We start from the raw sequence: 24,052 nt of genomic DNA on the forward strand, positions 1-24,052 counted from the left end.
GTGTCATCTGACCACAAACTGGTACTTCTTGATGGTTCTTTTAAAGTTATCTGTTATATAATCCTGTTTTGGCAGATGCGTGTCTTCAAGTTGGCAAAGTCATGGCCTACCCTGAACATGCTGATTAAGATCATTGGTAACTCTGTGGGTGCACTGGGGAACCTGACCCTTGTCTTGGGTATCATTGTCTTCATCTTCGCTGTGGTCGGCATGCAGCTCTTTGGGAAGAACTACAAGGACTGTGTTTGTAAAATCAGTGTGGACTGTGAACTGCCACGTTGGCACATGACAGACTTCTTTCACTCCTTCCTAATTGTGTTTCGGATCCTGTGTGGCGAGTGGATTGAAACCATGTGGGACTGCATGGAGGTGGCAGGCCAGTCCATGTGCCTTATCGTCTTTATGATGGTCATGGTGATTGGAAACCTGGTGGTGAGTATTGCTTCAGTCATGTAGCTACAACAGGGTCTACCTGAATGTTTTGTAGATCCATGTGGGGTTCGGAAGTCCAGAGATGTCCATGGTGAATAGACAGTGAGTCAATCCATCCATCCATAACCACTTATCCTATGCAGGGTTGCAGGCAAGCTGGAGCCTATCCCAGCTGACTATAGGCGAGAGGTGGGGTACACCCTGGACAAGTCACCAGATCATTGCAGGGCTGAAACATAGAGACAAGCAACCATTCACACCTATGGTCAATTTCAAGCCACCAATTAGCCTAACCTGCATGTCTTTGGACTGTGGGGGAAACTGGAGCACCCGGAGGAAACCCATGCAGACAAGATGAGAACATGCAAACTCCACACAGAAAGGCCCCCATTGGCCACTGGGCTCGAACCCAGAACCTTCTTGCTGTGAGGCGACAGTGCTAACCACTACACCACTGTGCCGCCCAGGGAGTCCACTATTTTCTAATTCTGTTAGAGTGGTGTGAAAAATAAATCAAACACTATCGAAGTCATTAAGCTTACAAATCATTTTAAAAAGTGTTTTAAAATATCAGCACCAGACTCACTCACTAACTACATCAGGATCATTTTACTCTAAACACACTGTGTTTCAGGGATCGTTTAAATTACATAACATTACATTACAGGCATTTTGCAGACGCTTTTTATGCAGAGCGACATACAACATACCCAGAGCAGCAGTTGGGGGTTAGGTACCTTGCTCAAGGGCACTTCAGCCATTCCTGCTGGTCCAGGGAATCAAACCAGCAACCTTTTTGTCCCAAAACTGCTTCTCTAACCTTTAGGCCATGGCTTCCCCCTTTAAAAGGGTTCCTACAAAGTGACATCCAAAAGAAACCTTTACACACAACAGTCAACATCTACCGTACTGAGGCCTCAATACTAACTGTACTGTAGCATCCATTACATTGAAAGGTCCAAAACATTGGACAAGTCTCTCCGAGATAATTAACTTGACGTGCCACTCGTGCTTGGAACTCTCCTACAAGTCTGATATCCTTAAGTGCACTGGAGTGGATGTTGCCTGACATGCTTGAGAAGACCGATCTGTCATAGACCTTACATCCTGTAGAGTAGATCATGTGATCCTCTCACTAGAAGTTAATTATATATAAGGTTTATTTACTTTGAGTGTCAACCAGCCATTTACTATAAATGTAACTCGGCGGATTTCCATTTCAGCTATTCATAGAGCAAAGAGGAAGTAGCTCATCTGGTGAGGTAGCAAAAAAGAGTCTTTCTCTGAGAACTTAGGATGGGGGAAGGGGGGGATATGGAGATATGCATTTCAGGTAATAAATACTATTTTGAACAGCAAGAACAGGAAAAATTGCAGGGTTATTTCTGAATTGTCTCAATTTCTGGAACTGTAGGTTGAGATAAGGGAATCTCAAAACCCAGCACAATCATGGTCACCACTTATAATATATAATAATCCAAATTATAACAGATCACTTAGTGCAAGATATACAGTATTTTTCTTTTGCCAAGTTATTGCACATTCTTTTCTTCATAAAAAAATGTGTCACTGAACCATATTCTACCAACACTGTTGGCTGTAGGGAACAGATAAAACAACAAGAACAAAAACAACAACAAAATAATAACATAGCTTTTGGTTCTTATAGGTCTTGAATCTCTTCCTGGCATTGCTCCTCAGCTCCTTCAGTGGAGACAATCTGTCATCGTCAGACGAAGAGGGTGACATGAACAACCTGCAGATTGCCATCGGAAGAATCACCAGGGGCATCGACTATGTCAAGGCCTTCATTATCACACATGTAAGGCGTCTATTGGGGCTGAAACCAAAGGAAGAAGAGAAGAAAGGAAATGATTTAGTTCTGAACCACATGGGTACTGGTGAGTCAGGGGACGAGACCAAGGAGGAGCTGAAACAGCTTGATGGTGCTCTTAGAATGGCTGTTGTTCCTATCGCAAAGGGAGAGTCTGATGCTGAAAGTGCTTATGATGATAACAGTGCTAATGAGAATGAAGAAGAAGAAAAAGAAGCCGATGAAAAAAAGAAAGTGAGTTTTTCCCAGTTTACAGTTTAACGCAACAGAAAAAAAACAGTCCTTTTGCTAACATAGATATTGCTTCAAATATATATATATAAATATATATATATATATATATATATATATATATATATATATATATATATATATATATATATATATATATATATATATAAGTTCCCAATCAATGAATATTTGGGTTTGGTTAAAAAAGAAAACATTTTTATAATGTGATATTTATTGTGATAGGATTTAGTACAATAATACAAAAGGTTTTCTAAACAGTACCAATCAAAAGTTTGTACACCCCTACTCTACTCATTCATGTACAGGTTTTTAAGTATTTTGTATTTTCTATATTGTAGAACAATACTGAAGACATCAAAACTATGAAAACATATGGAATTATGTGGTAAATAAAAAGTGTTTGATATTTTAGAATCTTCAAAGTATCCAGCATTTCCCTTGATGATTCTTTGCACACTATTGGTGTTATCTTAACCAGCTTTATGAGGTAGTCACCTGGAACGCTTTTCATTTAACAGGTGCCTTGTCAAAAGTTAATTAGTGGACGAGTTTCTTACCTTCCTAATGCATTTGAAATCATCAAACAGTAAATATTAAATAATAAAAATACAAATAACAAAATAGCCCTATTCCATCCACAACTGTAGTAATCCATACAGTATTATATCAAGAACCACTCAACTAAATAAAGTGAAATAACATCCATCATTACTTTAAGACATGAAGTGACTTTTAATTAACAACAATAAAGAAAAAAACATGGAATTGAAGGTGTGTCCAAACTTTTGAATGCTACTGTATATATGCACAGTACATATAAAATTATGTTAACTTTTAATTATTTTAATTTTAGTAATTTCTGAATAGTAAAGCTGAGCAGTGGCACTTGAGGTCAGATATTTTGTTAAACATTTGTTTCAATGAGGCGCATAAGCCCTGACTCATTAGGCAACTGTTTGTTGGTATGTCTGCAAACTGGATTGAATTACATGACTCACATAACATACCCTCGCTATGTGCTTGGCATAACCACGACAGCCATGTTTCTCCACAGGGAAGGAGATACGTAGCTGAAGTGGACGCAGTGGTGCAATGCAATCAGCTCTACTTCACCAGAATTTAAGCAAATGAAAACCAAAACCGAATCACCGCAAGCGTTATGCCAGGTTGCCTAAATTTCTACAACAAAATCAACTTCAAATTTTTAAATGTAGAAGTACTTCACATGGAATTATCAAAAAAAAAATTAAAAGATAGCCGGAAATATGCTAATGGATAAATATGAGCATGATCCTGTGCTTTATCAGGCGGATCTGTTTACTCCTTAAGCTTCAGTTAAATGTGGCCACGTCAGTGAAAGAGGAATACTGTCCAAATCCAAGGGATGGATTTATACCGCACACTTATCATTCACAGTGTCTTCTTCATGCTGCTAAATATAACTCCTTTTGCACTGTGCCTGTAAAGCCAGATATATTCTCATACAAGATGTCCTGAGCTCTCGAGCTAAGAAATCAAGAGAGAAATAGTACATAAAAAGCAGAGTGACAGCTCAAAAATAAAGACAATATAAAGTTCTGGTTTGGTTGTTTAGCATATGGTGTGTCATATGTTAATAATTCAGCTCAGAACAACTTAAAGCTAGATGGCCTTTCTATTTCACAAAATCCGTGAAATTTAGTTCCCTCTTAAATGTGGTCATTGTGATATCTGTTTATTTCTGTAATATCTCAAAATCTCAGGCCATTCTGTGGTTGGGAAGTTATATAATTTGAGGGGATTAAAGCAAATAATATGCATGAAATCGCTTGCTTCACGCAGTCAAGCAGACAGAGGAAGTCCGTGTGTGCATGCACAGGTTTATCTTCTTTTTCTTTTGGGTTTTACAACAGCTGGCATCCACAGTGTTGCATTACTGCCATCTACAGGTTCACCTTTGAGCGTGCACTGACAGTTCCATTATTCTGTCATTAAACGAACAGCTGATCACACCGAGGTGCTGGCTGACCGCCGATATTTATTAGTTTGGTCCTGCGTTTCCTTCGTATATAACATAACATCTTTTCTTCTTGCTTTCCATTACTGTAGTCGGTCTTTCACGTTTCATTCACACACTCACGTCCTCCATTTTTCTCTCCTGTTTCAAATCTGTATCCCACAATGACTTGCGTGAACGGGGAAAGCCCACCACGTGATGCATGACGCAGTATCTTGAATTGGGTCATGGTGAAGCAGGAAAAAATAACAGAGAATTTAGGGCCATGTGGTTCTAAATTCATTAACTGTTCTATTAAAAAACGAATAAAATTGGAAGTCTGTGATTTGAATTCAGCAGCTTTCGGTCCACTAAACAAAAATAATTGCGTGTCGGGGAAAATTCTTTTTATGACCTACACTTGAAAAATCTGAAAGGTAGTCTACCTTTAAGAGAGTTTTTCAGCAGGTTTTTCCACAAATGACCTTTTTTTTAAAAAAAAAAGTCTGCATCCAGACTCTATTTTGCACCTCTGACACAGCACACAAAAGATGTTCTGACGGGTATATCTTTAATTTAACACATGTTTTGGACAGCTGAAATATGCAGATGACTCGTCCAGCTGCAGCACCGTGGACAAACCCCCAAAGGAAGAAGAGGCAGATTCAGAGGATGAACCAGATTCCATCACCCCAGTGGACTGCTGCACAGAGAGTGAGATTCACTAAATAAACTGTTTTCTTTCAGTGTCTCCAAATAGGAAGCTGGTTACCCCAGATACTATACGATTACAAAGTACTTACAGGCTGATCAGTAACATGGAGAACACTGTGTAAAAAATAAATAAATAAAAATCCACCTTGGGCTGAACACCAGCTTCTAAAACATACTGTAGACTGAGCTGCTCGAACTGGTAGGCCATCATCACCAGTAGGTAAATTATAATCCAGTGTGCTTAGTTATTGATTAAACTGGTCAGTAAATGCTTGAAATTTTTTTGACTACAGTGGTGCTGCCTCATTGTTCCAGGATCCCTGGTTTGATCATGAGCTCAAGTTACTGTCTGTGCAGAGCAGTGTTGTAGTCGAGTCACTAAACCTTGAGTCCAGTCTCGAGTCCTCAGTGTTCAAGTCAAAGTCATTAAAGAAAATTTCGAGTCAAGTCCGAGAACAAGACTCCAACTGCACCATTTGACGGTGGCTGTTGCTGCCTTTATGTGAAACCATCTCTGCTACTGTGTTGGACTAACATTACTGCTCGACTGCCCCATTTTAGTTAATAGGCTACAGATAAAAAGCTTGTTCATCACTCAGCAAGCCCCGCCTACTATCAACAGGGCAAATAACATGAGAGAGGGTTAACACTAACTAGTTCATCACTCAGCAAGCCCCGCCCACTATCAACAGAGCAATGAACATAGCATGTCCTTTCCTTCTCCGGATGAAGTCTTGCCAAATGACGATTGAAGTTCGAGGTTGTCCCCGTCGTCTCCTCGATAGTTCTTCTACATATGGAACACATAGCAGTGCATTTTTTCCCACTGTATAAGCAAAGTGTACAATCCCAGGGGTGTTCTCTCCAGGTATTTTAGTGCCATTAATGTTAGTTTGTTCCTGAACATGTATGAACAGGTGAATGTGCATTCTCTTGCACAAAATTAGTATAAAATTAATATAGATATAAATATCTTATGCCAAATTATTATGGCATGTTACAAAAAATATAGAAAAAATCTGAGTCCTCGTCTCTGATTTACGAGTCCGAATGCAGTTAATGCACGAGCCTGAGTCCAAGTCCGAGTCATGAGTGCTCAAGTCCAAGTCAAATCATGAGTCCTTAAAATTAGGGCACAAGTCGGACTCAAGTCTGAATCCTGGACTCGAGTACTACAAGCCTGGTGCAGAGGTTTGCGTATTGGGTTTCTCTGAGTAACACCTCCCAAAAATATTCAGGTGGCTTGTTGGTGCCAAATTGCCCCTAGATGTGATGGTGTATGCATGGTGTCCTGCGATGGCCTGGTATCCTGGCACAATGGGACAATTGTACAAAATAGTGGTAAAAATAACTTGTTTATGATGTAAAATGAGCAGCAGGAATTCTGTTATATAGGTTTTCTTTCTATCAGCTGGTCAGACTATAGTCTGGCGTATATGCTGGATTTTTCAGCACAGAGCTCAAGCACTGTTTACTTAAATCAATTTTTGCATTCATTCATATGCATTCTCTCCTGTTCCCTGCATTAAAGAATGCATTAGATGCTGCCCATGCCTGGATGTGGACATCACCAAGGACAGAGGAAAGAGATGGTGGAACTTCCGTAAGACTTGTTATGCCATTGTAGAGCACAACTATTTTGAGACTTTCATCATCTTCATGATTCTCCTCAGCAGCGGCGCTTTGGTGAGCTGAAGGGAAAAGTGTTGATATGCTGAAAGACAATTTCTTTTTTGAGAAGTGGTACAGCTTTGAGGTCTGAACTCATGTTTTCTTCTTCTCTGATCAGGCGTTTGAGGATGTTTACATTGAGCAGCGACAAATTATTAAAATCATCCTTGAATACGCAGATCAGGTCTTCACCTACATTTTTGTCATCGAGATGCTCCTGAAATGGTTTGCGTATGGTTTCAAGACCTATTTCACCAACGCTTGGTGCTGGCTGGACTTCCTCATTGTTGATGTATGTGTATATGTTCATCATGCCAAATAAAATCTAATATGCAATATTTATAAACAAACCATGGAACTTATACCATAAATGATGGAATGAATGGACCTGAAACTAAGGTGGTGTATTACGGCCATTGTAGTTAAAAAATAATAATACAAAGCTGAGGGAAGGGGTAACATTCCAAGAAAAAAGACTTTCAAAAAAATTTCTGAGATTAAAGTCAGAAATTTATGAGACAAAACATAAATATTTTCTGAGATTAGAAAGTCCTAAATCTGTAAGAAAACACTTAGAAATTCCAAGATTAAAAAGTCACAAATTTACAAGAAAAAAAATCAGAAATCCCTTGTTGAATATCTGCACTAGGTTTTACCCACAGCTGGACAATTGATAGATTGTGGAAAAATGCAAATGGAGATTCAGAAAAAGAAATTTGATGCTCTGGTTGCTATGGTGACGACAAAACCAAGCCATTTATGAAGGCAAAACCTTTAAAATGAATCGCTCAACTAATATTGCTAACATAGTCAGTGTGACGTAGCCAGGTCCATGTCAGTGTGAGAGGTCCTGGGTTCAAATTCCAGATGAGCCCCCACCTGTTACATAGCCAAATCTTCCCCAGAATACCAAATGCCTACTGAGATGCTACAAAACAAAAAGGATACAAAGCTAACCTGCCTATCAAACCCACAGGGGTTTTAAACTGATAGTTAGCTAGGACCTGGATGTAACTTCCCCTGTGGTGTCTGCATTAAACATGAACTTGTATCTATATCAGTAATGTGTGCCGTGATGTTTGCCACAAAACTTGGGAAGGCCACAGGAAAGCAGCTTTAGCCTCACTCACAGCCCGCCGTACGTGCTGCTATGGGCGATCTACGGTAAAAAACTTTGGCAAAACCATGCTTGAGACTTGCGTGACACTTGCGTGTGTTCAGCGCCGTAGAAGGTCACAGACTGCCCATGGAGACTTTTGGTCCTGCACATGCAAATTCTACAGGTCTTGCGACAAATCAAGAACGCATACACTACGTATGGGACCCGTACTCCTTTTGTACGCCTGAACCAAGTCAGCAGCATGGCTAGTAGGTTTTTTTTGCGATGACAGTAAGACGCATGAGTGACGCATGGTCATTGTATGAGTGACGTGCCTCAGAAATACTACACAAGTATTCCATACTTGCTATTTGTGCGGCCCGCAAGACACAAGTACATCTCACTTTCTACCCCATGTGTGGCACGCACGCAGTGCACGTGACCTGCACGCAGCGCACGCGACCTGCACGCAACACGAGGGGCAAGGCTCTGGGTATATATATTGGGGAGGAACCAAGGAATTGATCATGTAGCGTGTAGCATTGTAGAAAGGAAGAAGACCGCCTCATTTGCTGTTTTTATTTGAGTATATGTTTAATTTACCATGCAAACGTCAAATAACAAAACATGAGTATAAGGGAATAACGCATTTTATTACATTGTAAAAAATCCCAACTAAATAGCCCAACAGTTTGAGCACTGAAACACACTTTGACTCCGAGCTGCTGTCCTGCTCCTACTCCTGCTGAGTGGTGGGACGGGGTGTTGGGATGTCCTTGTCCTCATCACTGAGCATGGCACAATGGCCTGACAGCGATAATGGGATTGCAATGTCCTCACTTCTGGGCGTCGTTAGCTGAAACATACATGAAAATCAGCAGATATAATATTAATTATACATAAGCATATAGATACTGAAATGAATGTTTAAAGCATGTGTATTAGAGTGCAAGAGGTTTAATTAGTATTTACCTGTGAAAATCCCTCTGGCGGGGTGCTGTGCCTTCTACCGGCTTGAAGGCAAACTTCTCCCTGTCCATGCAGGGCTTGTTGGTGCTGCTACCATCATCATCAAATTCTTCCTTCTCCTCCCACTCTGCTGTTTCAGGCTGGGTTACTTCACTTTTGCTCGCTTCTTCTTGGGTTCCATTTTCTAAACTTTAAACTGAAAATTTTTAAATTTTTCCCACAAAATATCCAATGTTCTTCAGTCGAAAGACAGATGCAGAATGCTGCAGACACGCTGGTTTTATACCCACTCCTGGCTTGCATCACACGCAAGTTATGAGTGATTGTATTGTGCTAATCACATGCGTCACACATGCTTCACAAGTGCAGCCCGAACTTGTAGCACAGGAAACTGGTAAAATGCAAATCTCACACACTCCACACTCACTGAACATGCACTGATCACATGCGTCAGACATATGCTTTCCACGGGCTAACGGCGCAATTTTTCCCACGCCTCGAGGAAGTCAGGTGTGCAACCTGTACTTGACAAGTACTTTGCCTGTACTCCTCCTCCAAACTTTCCCCCGGGTTCACCATGACCCTGCGGCACGGCTGCGAGCTACCAAACCCTGCGACCCATGCGTGTCCAAAACACTTATGGCGGGTTGTGAGTGAGGCTTTACTGCAAACACTGACAAATGCGCACTGGGACCACCTAATCCTTGCTCCAATGAGCAGCCAGCCAAAGCTCTGGCAGTTCTCACAGTTCAAGTTTTATTTGTGTAGATGACGATAATCCAAAACAAAAAGGTCCAAATCAAAATCATCAGGGGCTACTTCCAGACACATACAGTCAGCTTGGACAATTACTCAAGTAAAAGTTACATTACATTCTAGGCATTGAGCAGATGCTCTTATCCAGAGTGAGGTACAACATACCCAGAGCAGCCTGGGGAGCAGTTGGGGATTAGGTGCCTTGCTGAAGGGCACTTCAGCCATTCCTGCTGGTCCAGGGAATCAAACTGGTAACCTTTTGACCCTAAAGCTGCTTCTCTAACCATGAGGCCATGGCAAAAGCATTTAAAACTAAATTGTTTTGATAAACTGGACCGGGGATGCTCAACAGTCTTCACTGTCTCAGACATTACTGCTGTTGGGTAAAGTATTCGGTACCTGATCTGTTCTTCAGGAACCTGCTTTAATTTAGTTGAATTTTGACTTATTTAAAATTTGTTCCTGTTGCCTTTCAATTGGCTTACAGTCTTCTGGGCTTAAATATAATATATTTATTATTGTTTATTATTAAGTTTAATATTTTATTGACAAGAAATACCTCAAGTAAAAGCAATATGATTTGACTTGTATCTTCAATGTCAGCATTTTTGCTAACAATTCCTTTATGTTTTGAAATTGCTAAAATATCACACAGGTGTCCCTGATCAGCTTGACAGCTAACATTCTGGGTTACTCAGAGCTTGGACCCATCAAATCCCTGAGGACTTTGAGGGCTCTGAGGCCGCTTCGTGCCCTGTCCAGGTTTGAGGGAATGAGGGCAAGTACATGATTTCCCCTTTGTCAGACTGATCAATGTTCAATTTCATTTATATTCTGTTTTATTTGTATCATGATTTAGCTAACAGTAGACACAGCATTGACACAAAGCAGCTACACAGGAACCTAGTTGTAGATTTAGATGCCTAATGAACAATCTGGAGCTAACAGTGGTGAGAAAAAGGTCCCCAAGATGACATGAGGACTCAAATGAGAACCCATCCTCTTCTGAGATGGGATTAGAATTCATTACAGTGTACAGGTGGAGAAGAGTAAAGACACACAGTTCTAAGTGTGTTGAAAGGATGTTCCTAATGAGCAGACTGTTGATAACAGTCCTGGGCTGAGCTTCCGGACAGTGTTTATGATTACAGCAGGTACCAGTATCTGGGTGAGATTATACCCTGAAGGAAGGATGTGAACTGTTTGGGGAAGTGCAGGTTTTTAAGGTGTCCATGTTCATGTGGAGCCATCCACAACAGCAGAAGATTCACAAGTGTAGGACCAGTGTAGTGAATACCACATGTCCATGAAGTACCGGATCCCAAAGCAGTGTTTGCATAAATGCACTTCATAGCTATGGCCTTTATTGACTTTTATGAGCTACTTGTATTTAGGTTTAAAAGTGACTTTGGATGCTTGTGATCATCCTCAGGTGGTGGTTAATGCCCTGGTTGGAGCCATCCCCTCCATATTTAATGTGATGCTGGTGTGTCTGATCTTCTGGCTGATCTTCAGTATAATGGGCGTGAACCTGTTTGCTGGAAAATTCTTCTATTGCTTTAACATGACCTCTGAAGAGTATTTCACATCCAATATGGTGAACAACAAAAGTCAATGCTTGGAGCTGATATATCTTAATTATACAGAAGTGCGATGGATGAACTCAAAGATCAACTATGATAGTGTGGGTATGGGCTACCTCGCCTTGCTGCAAGTGGTTAGTATTCATTATGACTGGATGGATGGATGGATGGATGGATGGATGATGGACAGATGGATGGATGATGGATGGACAGATGGCAGATGGATGGATGGACAGATGGATAATGGACAGATGGATGGATGGACAGACGGATAATGGATGGATGGACAGATGGATGATGGACAGACAGATGGACAAACAGATGGATGATGGACAGATGGATGGACAAACGGACGGATGGATGGATGGATGGATGGATGGATGGACAGACGGATGGATGGCTGGATGATGGAAGGATGGATGGATGATGGATGGATGGTTAGAGAATAGGATAAGATACTAATTGCTTGTTTTGTTTTGGTTCTATATCTTAATTTTTTGTTGGTTCACAGGCAACATTTAAAGGTTGGATGGACATCATGTATGCTGCTGTGGATTCTCGTGAGGTAAAGTTCACTCTTCAGAGGTACAGAGAAACGCTGGACTTGTTTCCTCAAGTACTTGCCATAGCCTGCTGAATAATAATCCATTAGTACAGTGGTGCTTGAAAGTTTGTGAACCCTTAAGAATTTTCTATATTCCTGCATAAATATGATGTAAAACATCATCAGATTTTCACACAAGTCCTAAAAGTAGATAAATAGAACCCAGTTAAACAAATGAGACAAAAATATTACACTTGGTCATTTATTTATTGTGGAAAATGATCCAATATAACATATCTGTGAGTGGCAAAAGTATGTGAACCTCTAGGATTAGCAGGTAATTTGAAGGTGAAATTAGAGTCAGGTGTTTTCAATCAATGGGATGACAATCAGGTGTGAGTGGGCACCCTGTTTTATTTAAAGAACAGGGATCTATCAAAGTCTGATCTTCACAACACATGTTTGTGGAAGTGTATCATGGCACGAACAAAGGAGATTTCTGAGGACCTCAGAAAAAGCGTTGTTGATGCTCATCAGGCTGGAAAAGGTTACAAAACCATCTCTAAAGAGTTTGGACTCCACCAATCCACAGCCAGACAGATTGTGTACAAACGGAGGAATTCAAGACCATTGTTACCCTCACCAGAAGTGGTTGACCAACAAAGATCACTCCAAGAGCAAGGCGTGTAATAGTCGGTGAGGTCACAAAGGACCCCAGGGTAACTTCTAAGCAACTGAAGGCCTCTCTCACATTGGCTAATGTTAATGTTCATGACTCCACCATCAGGAGAACACTGAACAACAATGGTGTGCATGGCAGGGTTGCAAAGAGAAAGCCACTGCTCTCCAAAAAGAACATTGCTGCTCATCTGCAGTTTGCTAAAGCTCACGTGGACAAGCCAGAAGGCTATTGGAAAAATGTTTTGTGGATGGATGAGACCAAAATAAAACTTTTTGGTTTAAATGAGAAGCGTTATGTTTGGAGAAAGGAAAACAATGCATTCCAGCATAAGAACCTTATCCCATCTGTGAAACATGGTGGTGGTAGTATCATGGTTTGGGCCTGTTTTGCTGCATCTAGGCCAGAACGGCTTGCCATCATTGATGGAACAATGAATTCTGAATTATACCAGTGAATTCTAAAGGAAAATGTCTGGACATCTGTCCATGAACTGAATCTCAAGAGAAGGTGGATCATGCAGCAAGACGACGACCCTGAGCACACAAGTCGTTCTACCAAAGAATGGTTAAAGAAGAATAAAGTGAATGTTTTGGAATGGCCAAGTCAAAGTCCTGACCTTAATCCAATGGAAATGTTGTGGAAGGACCTGAAGCGAGCAGTTCATGTGAGGAAACCCACCAACATCCCAGAGATGAAGCTGTTCTCTACAGAGAAACGGGCTAAAATTCCTCCAAGCCGGTGTGCAGGACTGATCAACAGTTACCGCAAACGTTTAGTTGCAGTTATTGCTGCACAAGGGGGTCACACCAGATACTGAAAGCAAATGTTCACATACTTTTGCCACTCACAGATATGTAATATTGGAACATTTTCCTCAATAAATAAATGACCAAGTATAATATTTTTTTGCCTCATTTGTTTAACTGGGTTCTCTTTATCTACTTTTAGGACTTGTGTGAAAATCTGATGATGTTTTAGGTCATATTTATGCAGAAATACAGAAAATTCTAAAGGGTTCACAGACTTTCAAGCACCACTGTACATGATACAAGGTCAAGGACTGATACCAAACAACATATTAACATTTTTAACATTGTGTTGCAACTCTGTAACTGATATTAATTGACTTTACATCTAAATATAACCATATAAAGAATTAATGTACTACGTTTATCACTACTTTTCCATGTTCTTTTCACTCTTGCCTCTTTAACTAGGTGGAGTCACAGCCACAGTATGAAGCAAACCTCTACATGTACCTGTACTTCGTTATTTTCATTGTTTTTGGGTCTTTCTTTACCCTTAATTTATTCATCGGTGTTATCATTGATAACTTCAACCAACAGAAATCAAAGATAAGTACCATTAACACAAGGTAAGACCTTAATTGCCAACTGAATTGGCATCAGTCTATAAATAAATTACACTGAAAAGTTTAAGTGTGTGGGTTTAAATATCAATATGAACATTGCATTCAATATCAACCAAGCGTCCCTGTGAATGACGAATGATAACATTTTAAAAATATGTACTAATCAACTCCTTCTGACCAATCAGAGTTGAGAATTAAACAATATGCAAGAATAAATATGTTAGAAATGAAGTAATCTCAATCACTGCAAACAATATGTAACTTTAATCTGAATATATTAAAATTTTGCACATATAATTAATACCATGTAGTTATAATGTACAGTCCTTGGCATAATAATAATAATAATAATAATAATAATAATAATAATAATTCTTCAGGGGCGGCACGGTGGTGTAGTGGTTAGCGCTGTCACCTCACAGCAAGAAGGTCTGGGTTCAAGCCCCGTGGCTGGCGAGGGCCTTTCTGTGCAGAGTTTGCATGTTCTCCCCATGTCCGCATGGGTTTCCTCCGGGTGCTCCGCTTTCCCCCACAGTCCAAAGACATGCAGGTTAGGTTAACTGGTGACTCTAAATTGACCGTAGGTGTGAGTGTGAATGGTTGTCTGTGTCTATGTGTCAGCCCTGTGATGACCTGGCGACTTGTCCAGGGTGTACCCCGCCTTTCACCCGTAGTCAGCTGGGATAGGCTCCAGCTTGCCTGCGACCCTGTAGAACAGGATAAAGCGGCTAGAGATAACGAGATGAGATGAGATAAATCTTCAATCATTGATAACCCTAAATAAGGCATGATCATGTCAAATACATAAAAAGATATTATATAGTACACTTTTGGGAGTTTAAGCATAAAGAATGATTATCTTCCTGTGTTTCCTTACTTAGGAGGACAAGACCTCTTCATGACAGAGGAGCAGAAGAAATATTATAATGCTATGAAGAAACTTGGCTCTAAGAAACCACAGAAACCAATCCCACGCCCCCAGGTAGCTTCACTTCTCAGTGTGATGGATAAATAAATATCTAGCAATGAATGCAACATTTCAGCAAAAAATATCTGGTCATAAAAAATAATTTGACATGAAATCACTATTGGTATTTTTTCCTCACAACGTCCTACAGAACTGTTTCCAAGGCTTCATCTTCGACATTGTCACAAAGCAGTTCTTTGACTTCCTGATCATGGGCTTGATCTGCCTGAACATGATCACCATGATGGTGGAGACAGATGACCAGAGCGCAGAGGTTGAATACATCTTGTACTATATCAACTTCGTCTTTATCGTCATATTCACTGCAGAGTGCGTGCTCAAGCTCATCGCCCTGCGGCAGTACTTCTTTCATGTTGGATGGAATATTTTTGATTTCATTGTGGTCATTCTTTCAATTCTGGGTAAGTACTGGATGTAGTTTTAGACAGAAAGTCATGCTAATTAGCATTGCTGGCCCATTCTCAGAAAATGTTACGAGTAACGTTAAAGATGTTTAAAAAAAAAACTTTGTATACATTAATTTTAGTTAATCCCTGGAAATATAGTTAATAGACAAAAAAGCATATTTCATGAATTCACAAAGCAAAAAATATCATTATTATAAAAAAATATTGCCCAGTTGTTGTCTTTACCCTTACCCTATAGAGTAAGGGTAAAAACAACACTCGGTAACAGTAAAGACATCTCATAGCATTTTTTCATGGCACTCATCTGTTTATTAATAACCTTTTTTAGGCTTATTCCTGTCAGACCTCATCGAGAAGTACTTTGTGTCACCCACGCTTTTCCGTGTCATCCGGCTTGCCAGAATCGGCCGCGTTCTTCGTCTGATCAAAGGCGCCAAAGGCATCCGAACGCTGCTGTTTGCCTTGATGATGTCCCTCCCTGCCCTCTTCAACATCGGCCTTCTCCTCTTTTTAGTCATGTTTATTTTTTCCATATTCGGCATGTCCAACTTCGCCTATGTGAAAAAAGCTGTCGGTATCGATGACATGTTCAATTTCGAGACCTTTGGAAACAGTATAATATGTCTGTTCATGATCACAACGTCTGCTGGCTGGGATGGGCTTCTGTCCCCTATCCTCGACACCACACCTCCCGACTGCGACCCGGACATTGAAAATCCTGGCACGGATGTGAGGGGTAATTGTGGGAATGCTGGGGTGGGAATAGTCTTCTTTTGCAGCTACATAGTAATGTCCTTCCTTGTGGTGGTCAACATGTACATTGCCATCATTCTGGAGAACTTCAATGTGGCAACAGAAGAAAGCAGTGAGCCTTTATGCGAGGAAGACTTTGACATGTTCTATGAGACCTGGGAGAAGTTTGATCCAGATGCTTCACAGTTCATTGAATACAAGATGCTATCCGATTTCTGTGAAACCCTGAAAGATCCGCTGAAGATCCCGAAGCCAAACACGGTCAAGCTGATTACCATGGACCTGCCAATGGTATCTGGGGACAAGATCCACTGTCTCGACATCCTGATGGCTCTCACAGCTGAGGTGCTTGGCGAGTCTGGAGAAATGGACATGCTCAAGTCGAGTATGGAAGAAAAATTCATGGCAAACAATCCCTCGAAGGTGTCATACGAGCCAATAACAAGCACCCTTCGACGGAAGCAGGAGGATGTGGCTGCGAAGGTCATCCAGAGAGCCTACCGCAAATACAAACTCAAGAGTTCTCACAAAAAGGGAGCCTCCAGCATCAGACCAAAGAGTGAGAAGTCTCCATGTGTAGCTCTGCAGAATGAAGTCGTCTTACACTCTGCTCCTTTCACCATCCCTGACTCGACCTACGTAGACAACATGCGGGAGTCCATTGTGTAGTGAGATCTTGCAGGTTTTTCTGGTTACATATTCATCAAAGTAACTCTGTTTTCACAAATCTGCTTGTTCACGTCCAACGTTAGTCCCTGATATGAGGGGAATGTGAATGTGAGCCATTTTATAGTTCACTATAAAGAAGTTAAGAACTCAAATCGGTGAAGAAGCCAGTGATGAGAATTCTTGTCAGCATCTTGTAACGTTAAGATGTAGTTGGGCTTGAAGCACAATTTCCTAGTCCCTGAAGAAAAGTAGAAAGAAGTATACATGTAGCATTGGACTTTTAGCTAATCTGTGAATACTTTTGATACAAGATCGAAGAAATTGTTCGCTTACATGGTGCCAGTGGAGAAGGTTTTTTTTCTTGCGAAAATTTGATATGAAACAAAAAAGAAAGTTTATATATATATATATATAAAACACTATATCAGATCACTGGTGTTATCAACTTTAATATACATATTATCAACAACCCAAATCTGCAAATTTGCGATATTTATCAATTTATGGGCTACTATTTTCACAAGGATCATGATGTAAAATCTGAATTTGCTCCGATGTAAAATCTACTCAAATGTTGCAGCCATGATTATGACTGAATATAATGTAAATGCAAAATCTATAAAAACGACATATTTTACAGTTATCAATTTGTTTTCACCAGCCTTTCACTAGCCTTGCATTTTAATACTGTTTAACATCAGCCTCGTCTACGTTCTCTCTTGGAAATATATTTCTCATTCCACATGATGGCACAGGAATGGGAACATGCTTCACCTTAGATAGATAGATAGATAGATAGATAGATAGATAGATAGATAGATAGATAGATAGATAGATAGATAGATTTATTAAACACATAATCCACTCAGCTGATGCTGCTTTCCACTGGAGATATGTATAAACTTATGCTAACAATTGATATCTACATTAGAACTGCCTTAGAATTACAACAACACAAATGTTTGGCAAGTCAAAAATATCCTTTGGAAGTAGACTCATATAGTTGACTAATATTCTATCTAACTATCAAGCAGAATAAAGTTACACAGTTATCATGTACAGTATACATGGCAGAGGTAGCCTTGTAATTTTTGTGGGGGAAATATTAGATATTTCTTGTTCCTGCTTACATTTATAAAAAATATCCACCATTTTATGCTGCGTTCGATACATAACTCCAAATCTCTGACCTCAAACTAAAACCACTTCAATTTTTTTTTTGACTCAGAATTCAGCAGATCAACAGCAGTAAATGAAGCACCACTTCTCTACTTGTAAATAGGATTATAATAGTATCTGTTTTCAAGCAAATCAACATACTGGTCCTTTAGTCAGTTAAATCTGGAACATTGACCATACAGTCTGTGTTTTGAAAAAGTAAATGCATCATGAATCACTGGCTGAGTATCACTCACTGGCGAACTACAGTTCTAGTGCTAGTGCTAGTTCTCGTGCTGGCTACCTACTATGGCTAGTTTTAACAGAGCAAACAAAAGCTTTCATGGAGGTATCCATGTTTTTCTTCCCTCAATTTACAGCACAAATAAAGCAAACGCTGAAAAAAAAGCGTTTTGAAAAGGAAGTTGCATCACATTGTAATGTTCCTGTCTACAGTGATGATGATGATGATTTGATCCCTTGTGTCTCACTTTACCTGCTTGAGCAAAAGAGAAATAATGAGAAGTGGATGAAGGTGCATTCGAAACAGTGTTTGAATGCAACTTTGGCAAGTTCACATACCAAATCTACAGTATGGAGAAAAAAACAACAACATTTGGCTGATTTTGACAGTATTTTCCTGGCTGTAGGGTAAAAAACTTTTGCAACCTCAGGTTTAAAAAAAAAAGTTCATCATTGTATTTTGTATTTCTGGAGTGTTTGGGGATTTAAATTTGAATTAATCTAAATTTTAATTTCAATTTGAACCAGATCAGTGTACTTGTACTTTTTTTTTAAAGTTTAAAATGACATAAAATTTACATTATTAATATTGTAGTTTAATTGTGTGAGACAACACAGATACATTTAAGGTCTTAAATGCTTTTTAGTGTTAAACCAACTTGTAAATTTGTATGAATTTGCATGAGCCAGCTTGCATGAAAAGTTACTGATGGTACAAAATGAATACCTCATATGAATTTGAAATAAGTTGGTTTATCTGTCAAAAAAGTTCGCTATAATCGAAGAAGCTAGCATTTTGTTGTAATTATTTATTATTGTAAAATTTGCTTTATAGATTTTGTGCTAATGCTTGATTACAGTTTAATCACTGTTATTGCCACAGACCAAACAAAACAATACAGAATAGTGCTTAAACTACGCAAATCAAAATCCTTGTGGATCTGCTCGCTCTCAGATTCTAACATGACTTTAAAGAGTGTTTTAGTAAATGTATGAGCACATGGTGATTAAAGCAGTTAAGCCTATAGATAAAAAACTCATAAACAACACCGGTACTAACTGTTAAACCTTTGACTGTATAAAAAATGGACAGCACACCATCTCAAAAAAGTGAAGCCACAACAGGTCTCGTGCTCCTGCTGGCTGGTTGCAGTACAATTTTTTTTAGCTCCGCCCATTTCTGTGAGTTTCAATGACAAACTAGCCTTTTCCCCCCATATCACTTTTCCTGTCAAAAACTTTTCCTTGTCTTTCCATTTACATTGTCTAATTTGAACAGTTAGTTTTCCCAATGCTGATATCTGCACATTTTTTTTTTTTATTTTCCCCCAGAAATTAGTTTTTAAAATGTTATTCTGTTATAATGTAAGAAGGCGTGGATACACTTGGGACTGAAGTGATTAACAGCCTTGGCCATGTCGCTAACTTCATCACAGAATTTACCTTCATATCCCTACATATTTGAACTTTTTTGGATACATGCTCTAATACAAACTGATCCACAGGTTTAATAGGAAAAAGCCTGGTTTAATTGTGCGAGCTTAATCGTGATAGTGCGTATAGCTACTGTGATAGTGAAACATATTATTTCAGTATTAACAACATCCAGCCATCCGGCTATTTAACAGTTATTCCACGAAATTGAGTCGTACATAAGCTGATAGCTGATGAGGCGCGTAGCACCGAGTTGTCTATAACCCATGTATGATGAGATTGAGTGGAATAACTGTTTTATTCTATCCACATTCACTGGATTTTGAGAAACAGAGCATTTTTATTTTTATATTTTGCAAATTCAATAAATAAAAACTTTATACAAAATGTCCGACAAAATAATTTCTGCTTAGAACTTAAACAAACTGGCGAAATGACAGGAGCAATTTGTGAAAAATGCGATAATAATTCTTGAAAAAAAAGATATGTTCTGACCATCAAATACTTTTATTCCATATTTTGTTGCTTTTTTGTATTTTTGGGGGGTTTTGTTTCTGAGTAGAGTTTTTATTTCGTCCTCAGTTGGTTCAGCAACACACTCCATCAATTTCTTCTTCTTCTTCAAGGGTTTTTTTGGTGGTTGGCAAGCCAACTTAAAGGTGCATTATTGCCACCTACTGGCCTGGAGTGTGGAACAGGCGATATTGGGGGGGGGGGGGGGGGGGAACTATATTCTTTTAGCTACTTCTGTTTCTTTTAAATACTTGATAACAAAGTGATATATCAGACTTGATGTGTTCCGCCATTTTGTTTTTCTGTACTTACGGTATATGAGCTGATAGCCTAGTCGTAGAGCAGCCAGAGCACGCGATTGCTTATATCCAGTAAATGTGGCTAGAATAATGAAATTTATTTAATACAAATGCCATATGTTCATCAGTGAACACATACACTACCAATAATATTACGTAGAGTTTTATAGCTCGGTGTCCCAAATAATAAGTCATTAACTCACTGTGCACTGAGGGCTGCTGTTAAACTGGCTGCTCTTCCTGAAACCACAGTTAACCTGTCAGTGAATCTCTATCATGGCCAAGTGATAAATGCCCTTATTAGACAAATTTGTATTCATTCATTTTTGCAACTGAAACTATTTAAACTCTCTGAATACATGCTTTCCAGTATGAACACATTCTGCAATGCACTGGAAGTGGGTGGGGCTACCAAACGAATGGTTTGTACAATTTACCTCTCGACTCTACTGTGCAAACTCAAGAAGGAGAAAGTCTCTACTGCACAGGCTCTGGTTGCAAATCCGATGACATGGCAGAGATATGTTGTCTTCATTTCTGTAGAATGGGAGTGAACAGAACCACGCTGTCCATGTTTTCAACAGTCGATGTGTTAAACATATGCAGTGTGTTCGAAGTGGTGAATTAAGAGGATAAAGATTCGGGGCTTTTCCATTGACATTAGATTTAATTTAATCTAATTAGTATTCACTCATACTTTTTCCTTGATTAGATTTTCAATTGTTTTTGTTTTTTGACTATTTAATATGATATAATTTAAACCAAAACACAAATTAAAATAATGTTACTACTTTTGATGGGAAGTCTATATTATATACACTTTATTTATTTTATTTTTTTTTTAAATCTGTTTGAGACCTGAGGTCAAATTGGACAAATATCTTGTTTATAATCAGTTATGATCAAAAGTTGATGTAAAAATATCTTTAATCTTTTGAATCATGTTGATAATGTATTTACAATGAGTGCACTTAAAAGTTTTTTTTTCTTTTTTCCTTTTTAAAAATTTTTTTTTCCTCCTAAAGGGAGTGGAGGATGTGGTATCTAAAGTTGTTTGAAATATCCCATGGAGGATGAGTGAAGATCTTGGGTTAATATTTTACTTTTTGGAGATCTTAAACCCTTTGTTTAGCTTTAGATTCTGTCAGAATTGTTCATTAGTGCTAATAAATAATATACACTCACTGGCCACTGTGACAGGAATTTGTTCTTGATTCTAAGACCCCTGTTCTTGGCTGCAGGAGTGGAACCCAATGTGGTCTTCTGCTGTTGCATGCTGAGATGCTTTTTTGCTCACCACAGTTGTAAACAGTGATTATATGAGTTACTATATCCTTCCTGGAAAAAAACAACAACCAATCTGTCTGTTTTCCTCTGACCTCTCTTATTAACAAGGCGTTTGTTTACTTTCCATCCACAGAACTGTCGCCCACTCAATTGATGTTTTTTGTTTTTCGCACCATTCTGTGTAAACTCTAGAGACTGTTGTGTGTGGAAACCCCAGGAGGTCAACAGTTTCTGAAATACTCAAACCATCAGTCCATCTGGCTCAAACCAACACCCATGCCACAGTGAAAGAAAGTCACACTTTGAGATCACAATTTTTCCCATTCTGATGTTTCAAGTGAACATTAACTGAAGCTCTTGATTTGTATCTGCATGATTTTATGCATCAAGGGATCAGCTGATTAGAGAACTGCATCAAACAGCAGATGGGTGTTTCTAATAAAGTGGCCGGTGGGTGTATAATAATAATAATAATAATAATAATAATAATAATAATAATGTAACCTATATAATGGCACATAACATTCATGCTACTGATGTAAATACTAATAGATACTTAACAGCAGTCATTCAAGTATAAAACATTACTGAATCATCATCTTGACATGTTCTTAGTACGTGTGTAAAGTCTTTATGTTAGCTTGTATTTCAATTAAATATAATTTCACATAATAAAATTTCTATCACCATCCTGAAGGTGATTATTTTCCTATAACAGCATATCCTGAAATGTCTTATTCCTCTTATACCACAGTAATTATAACCACATAAAAGTAACTATTTTTGATTATGTAAAGAACAACTTGTACTTTTTTAAAATCCAAAGTTGCATTTAATATTGTGGAACGTCTGTACAACAAGTTACTTATATTATAGCAGCTATAAAGAAACAGTCGTTCCCTTTCTCTTTTTCCTCATGCTAATGATAAAAAAATAATAACAAAACACCATGCCATTTTCTGTGGACGAAAACTTACTGCTAAAACAAACAAACAAACAAACAAACAAACAAACAAACAAACAAACAAACACTGGATATTCCTTCTGTAAATATTAAATTAATATCTCTATCCAGAGAGCTTCTCCATGCATGCTTTTTAATCTGTTACGCAAACCGTCCAATTTTTAAAACCACTTGTTACTCGAAAAACAATGCTGTTTGAGAAAACTGAGAAAAAACTCAACACATTCTGACCAATCAGAATCAAGATTTTGACAATGTTGCAGTATAAACATAACATACCTGTAGATTTGTATATGTGTTTTGAAACGTAATATTTTCTGCCAGTGTTCCCCAGTCCAATTCTCAACTACTCCATTTTTGTTAAATTTTCTGTATTAAAGCCATTTAATCTCTGGTTCACATTTGAGGATGGAGTAATTCTCTGTATAATCACTGAAACATCCCAATCACCTACTACAACCATGAGGCACTTTCATTTACTTTCACTGACAGAACTGCAGCTGTGTCTCTGTATCACTGTATTCTGTATAATTTGTGTATAAATTGTATTTTTGATGATAATAAAGCAGAAAACCTTTCTTTAAATGTGCCACTGTCATTTACAGTTTTGCTTTATTTCCGTTACCTAAGGAGCTATCTATTTCATTTGTAGTTTCCTCTCAGTTGATTGGCTCCTATAAGGTTATTCTGGGACTATGTCATTTGTGGACACCTTTAGGAGTTGCCCGTGTGAAAGGGTACACCCTTGACTGGGCTGGATTTGGGGTGTAAACAAACATGGGTACATTATTCAGAATGAACAGATCTAATACAAACATGCTGGAATGGTCAAAGTCCCTCTCATGCCAGAAGCTGATCTTCCCAGGCAGTCTCCTGTCCCAGTACTAACCAACTCTTTAAAGCGTATGGGTGCGGTGCCGATCTCCTTTTCGGTAGCCCTCGGCCTCTCGCCTATGCAGCTAGGGTTACAGTGGGGGGCTAGTCCTCTGGTAACCACAAGAGTTTGACTTCCCCACTTGCATCTGTATTGCAGTGTGCCTTGCCAGGCAGCAGTAGGTACCATTTGTATGATGGTCTTTGGTATGACCCAACCACAAGTAGAACTTGCAATCTCCCAATCGAGAGGTAGACATGCTAACCACGAGGCCAACTCATGGTAATTGGAATGGTAGGTGCAGGTTATTTTATTTGTATTTGTTTATTAGCTCTGCCAATATTATTGGAGGAGGTTTTGTTTTCACCTCCATTTCTTTGTTCTCAACATAACTCAAAAAGTACTGAATGGATTTGGATGAAATTTGGTAGACAGCTTTAGTATTATCCTAGGATCAAGTGATTTGATTTGGATGTTGATAATATGTGGCTTGGTGGAAGTATGGACTCTACAGAGTGCACTTCCAGTTCATTTATTTATTTATTAAAAATTTCCAGAAAGGTTCACAGGGTTTCTGGTT

General features: G+C 38.9%; 1 protein-coding gene across 1 annotated transcript in view; it reads left to right on the forward strand.

Annotated features, from left to right (window-relative positions):
- Positions 1 to 23,183, forward strand: part of scn4ab (sodium channel, voltage-gated, type IV, alpha, b) — a 58,720-nt gene extending 35,537 nt beyond the window's left edge. The window contains exons 15-26 of the mRNA XM_060904499.1: positions 76 to 432; positions 2,102 to 2,500; positions 5,090 to 5,207; positions 6,739 to 6,893; positions 6,997 to 7,170; positions 10,358 to 10,480; positions 11,135 to 11,419; positions 11,797 to 11,850; positions 13,729 to 13,866; positions 14,761 to 14,865; positions 15,002 to 15,272; positions 15,607 to 23,183. Of these exons, the coding sequence (XP_060760482.1) occupies positions 76 to 432; positions 2,102 to 2,500; positions 5,090 to 5,207; positions 6,739 to 6,893; positions 6,997 to 7,170; positions 10,358 to 10,480; positions 11,135 to 11,419; positions 11,797 to 11,850; positions 13,729 to 13,866; positions 14,761 to 14,865; positions 15,002 to 15,272; positions 15,607 to 16,700 (3,273 nt within the window). The 3' untranslated portion in view covers positions 16,701 to 23,183. The remainder of the gene's footprint in view (positions 1 to 75; positions 433 to 2,101; positions 2,501 to 5,089; positions 5,208 to 6,738; positions 6,894 to 6,996; positions 7,171 to 10,357; positions 10,481 to 11,134; positions 11,420 to 11,796; positions 11,851 to 13,728; positions 13,867 to 14,760; positions 14,866 to 15,001; positions 15,273 to 15,606) is intronic.
- Positions 23,184 to 24,052: the final 869 nt, after the last annotated feature.

The sequence above is a fragment of the Neoarius graeffei genome, chromosome 22, assembly GCF_027579695.1.
Source record: "Neoarius graeffei isolate fNeoGra1 chromosome 22, fNeoGra1.pri, whole genome shotgun sequence".
NCBI classification, from domain to species: Eukaryota; Metazoa; Chordata; class Actinopteri; order Siluriformes; family Ariidae; genus Neoarius; species Neoarius graeffei.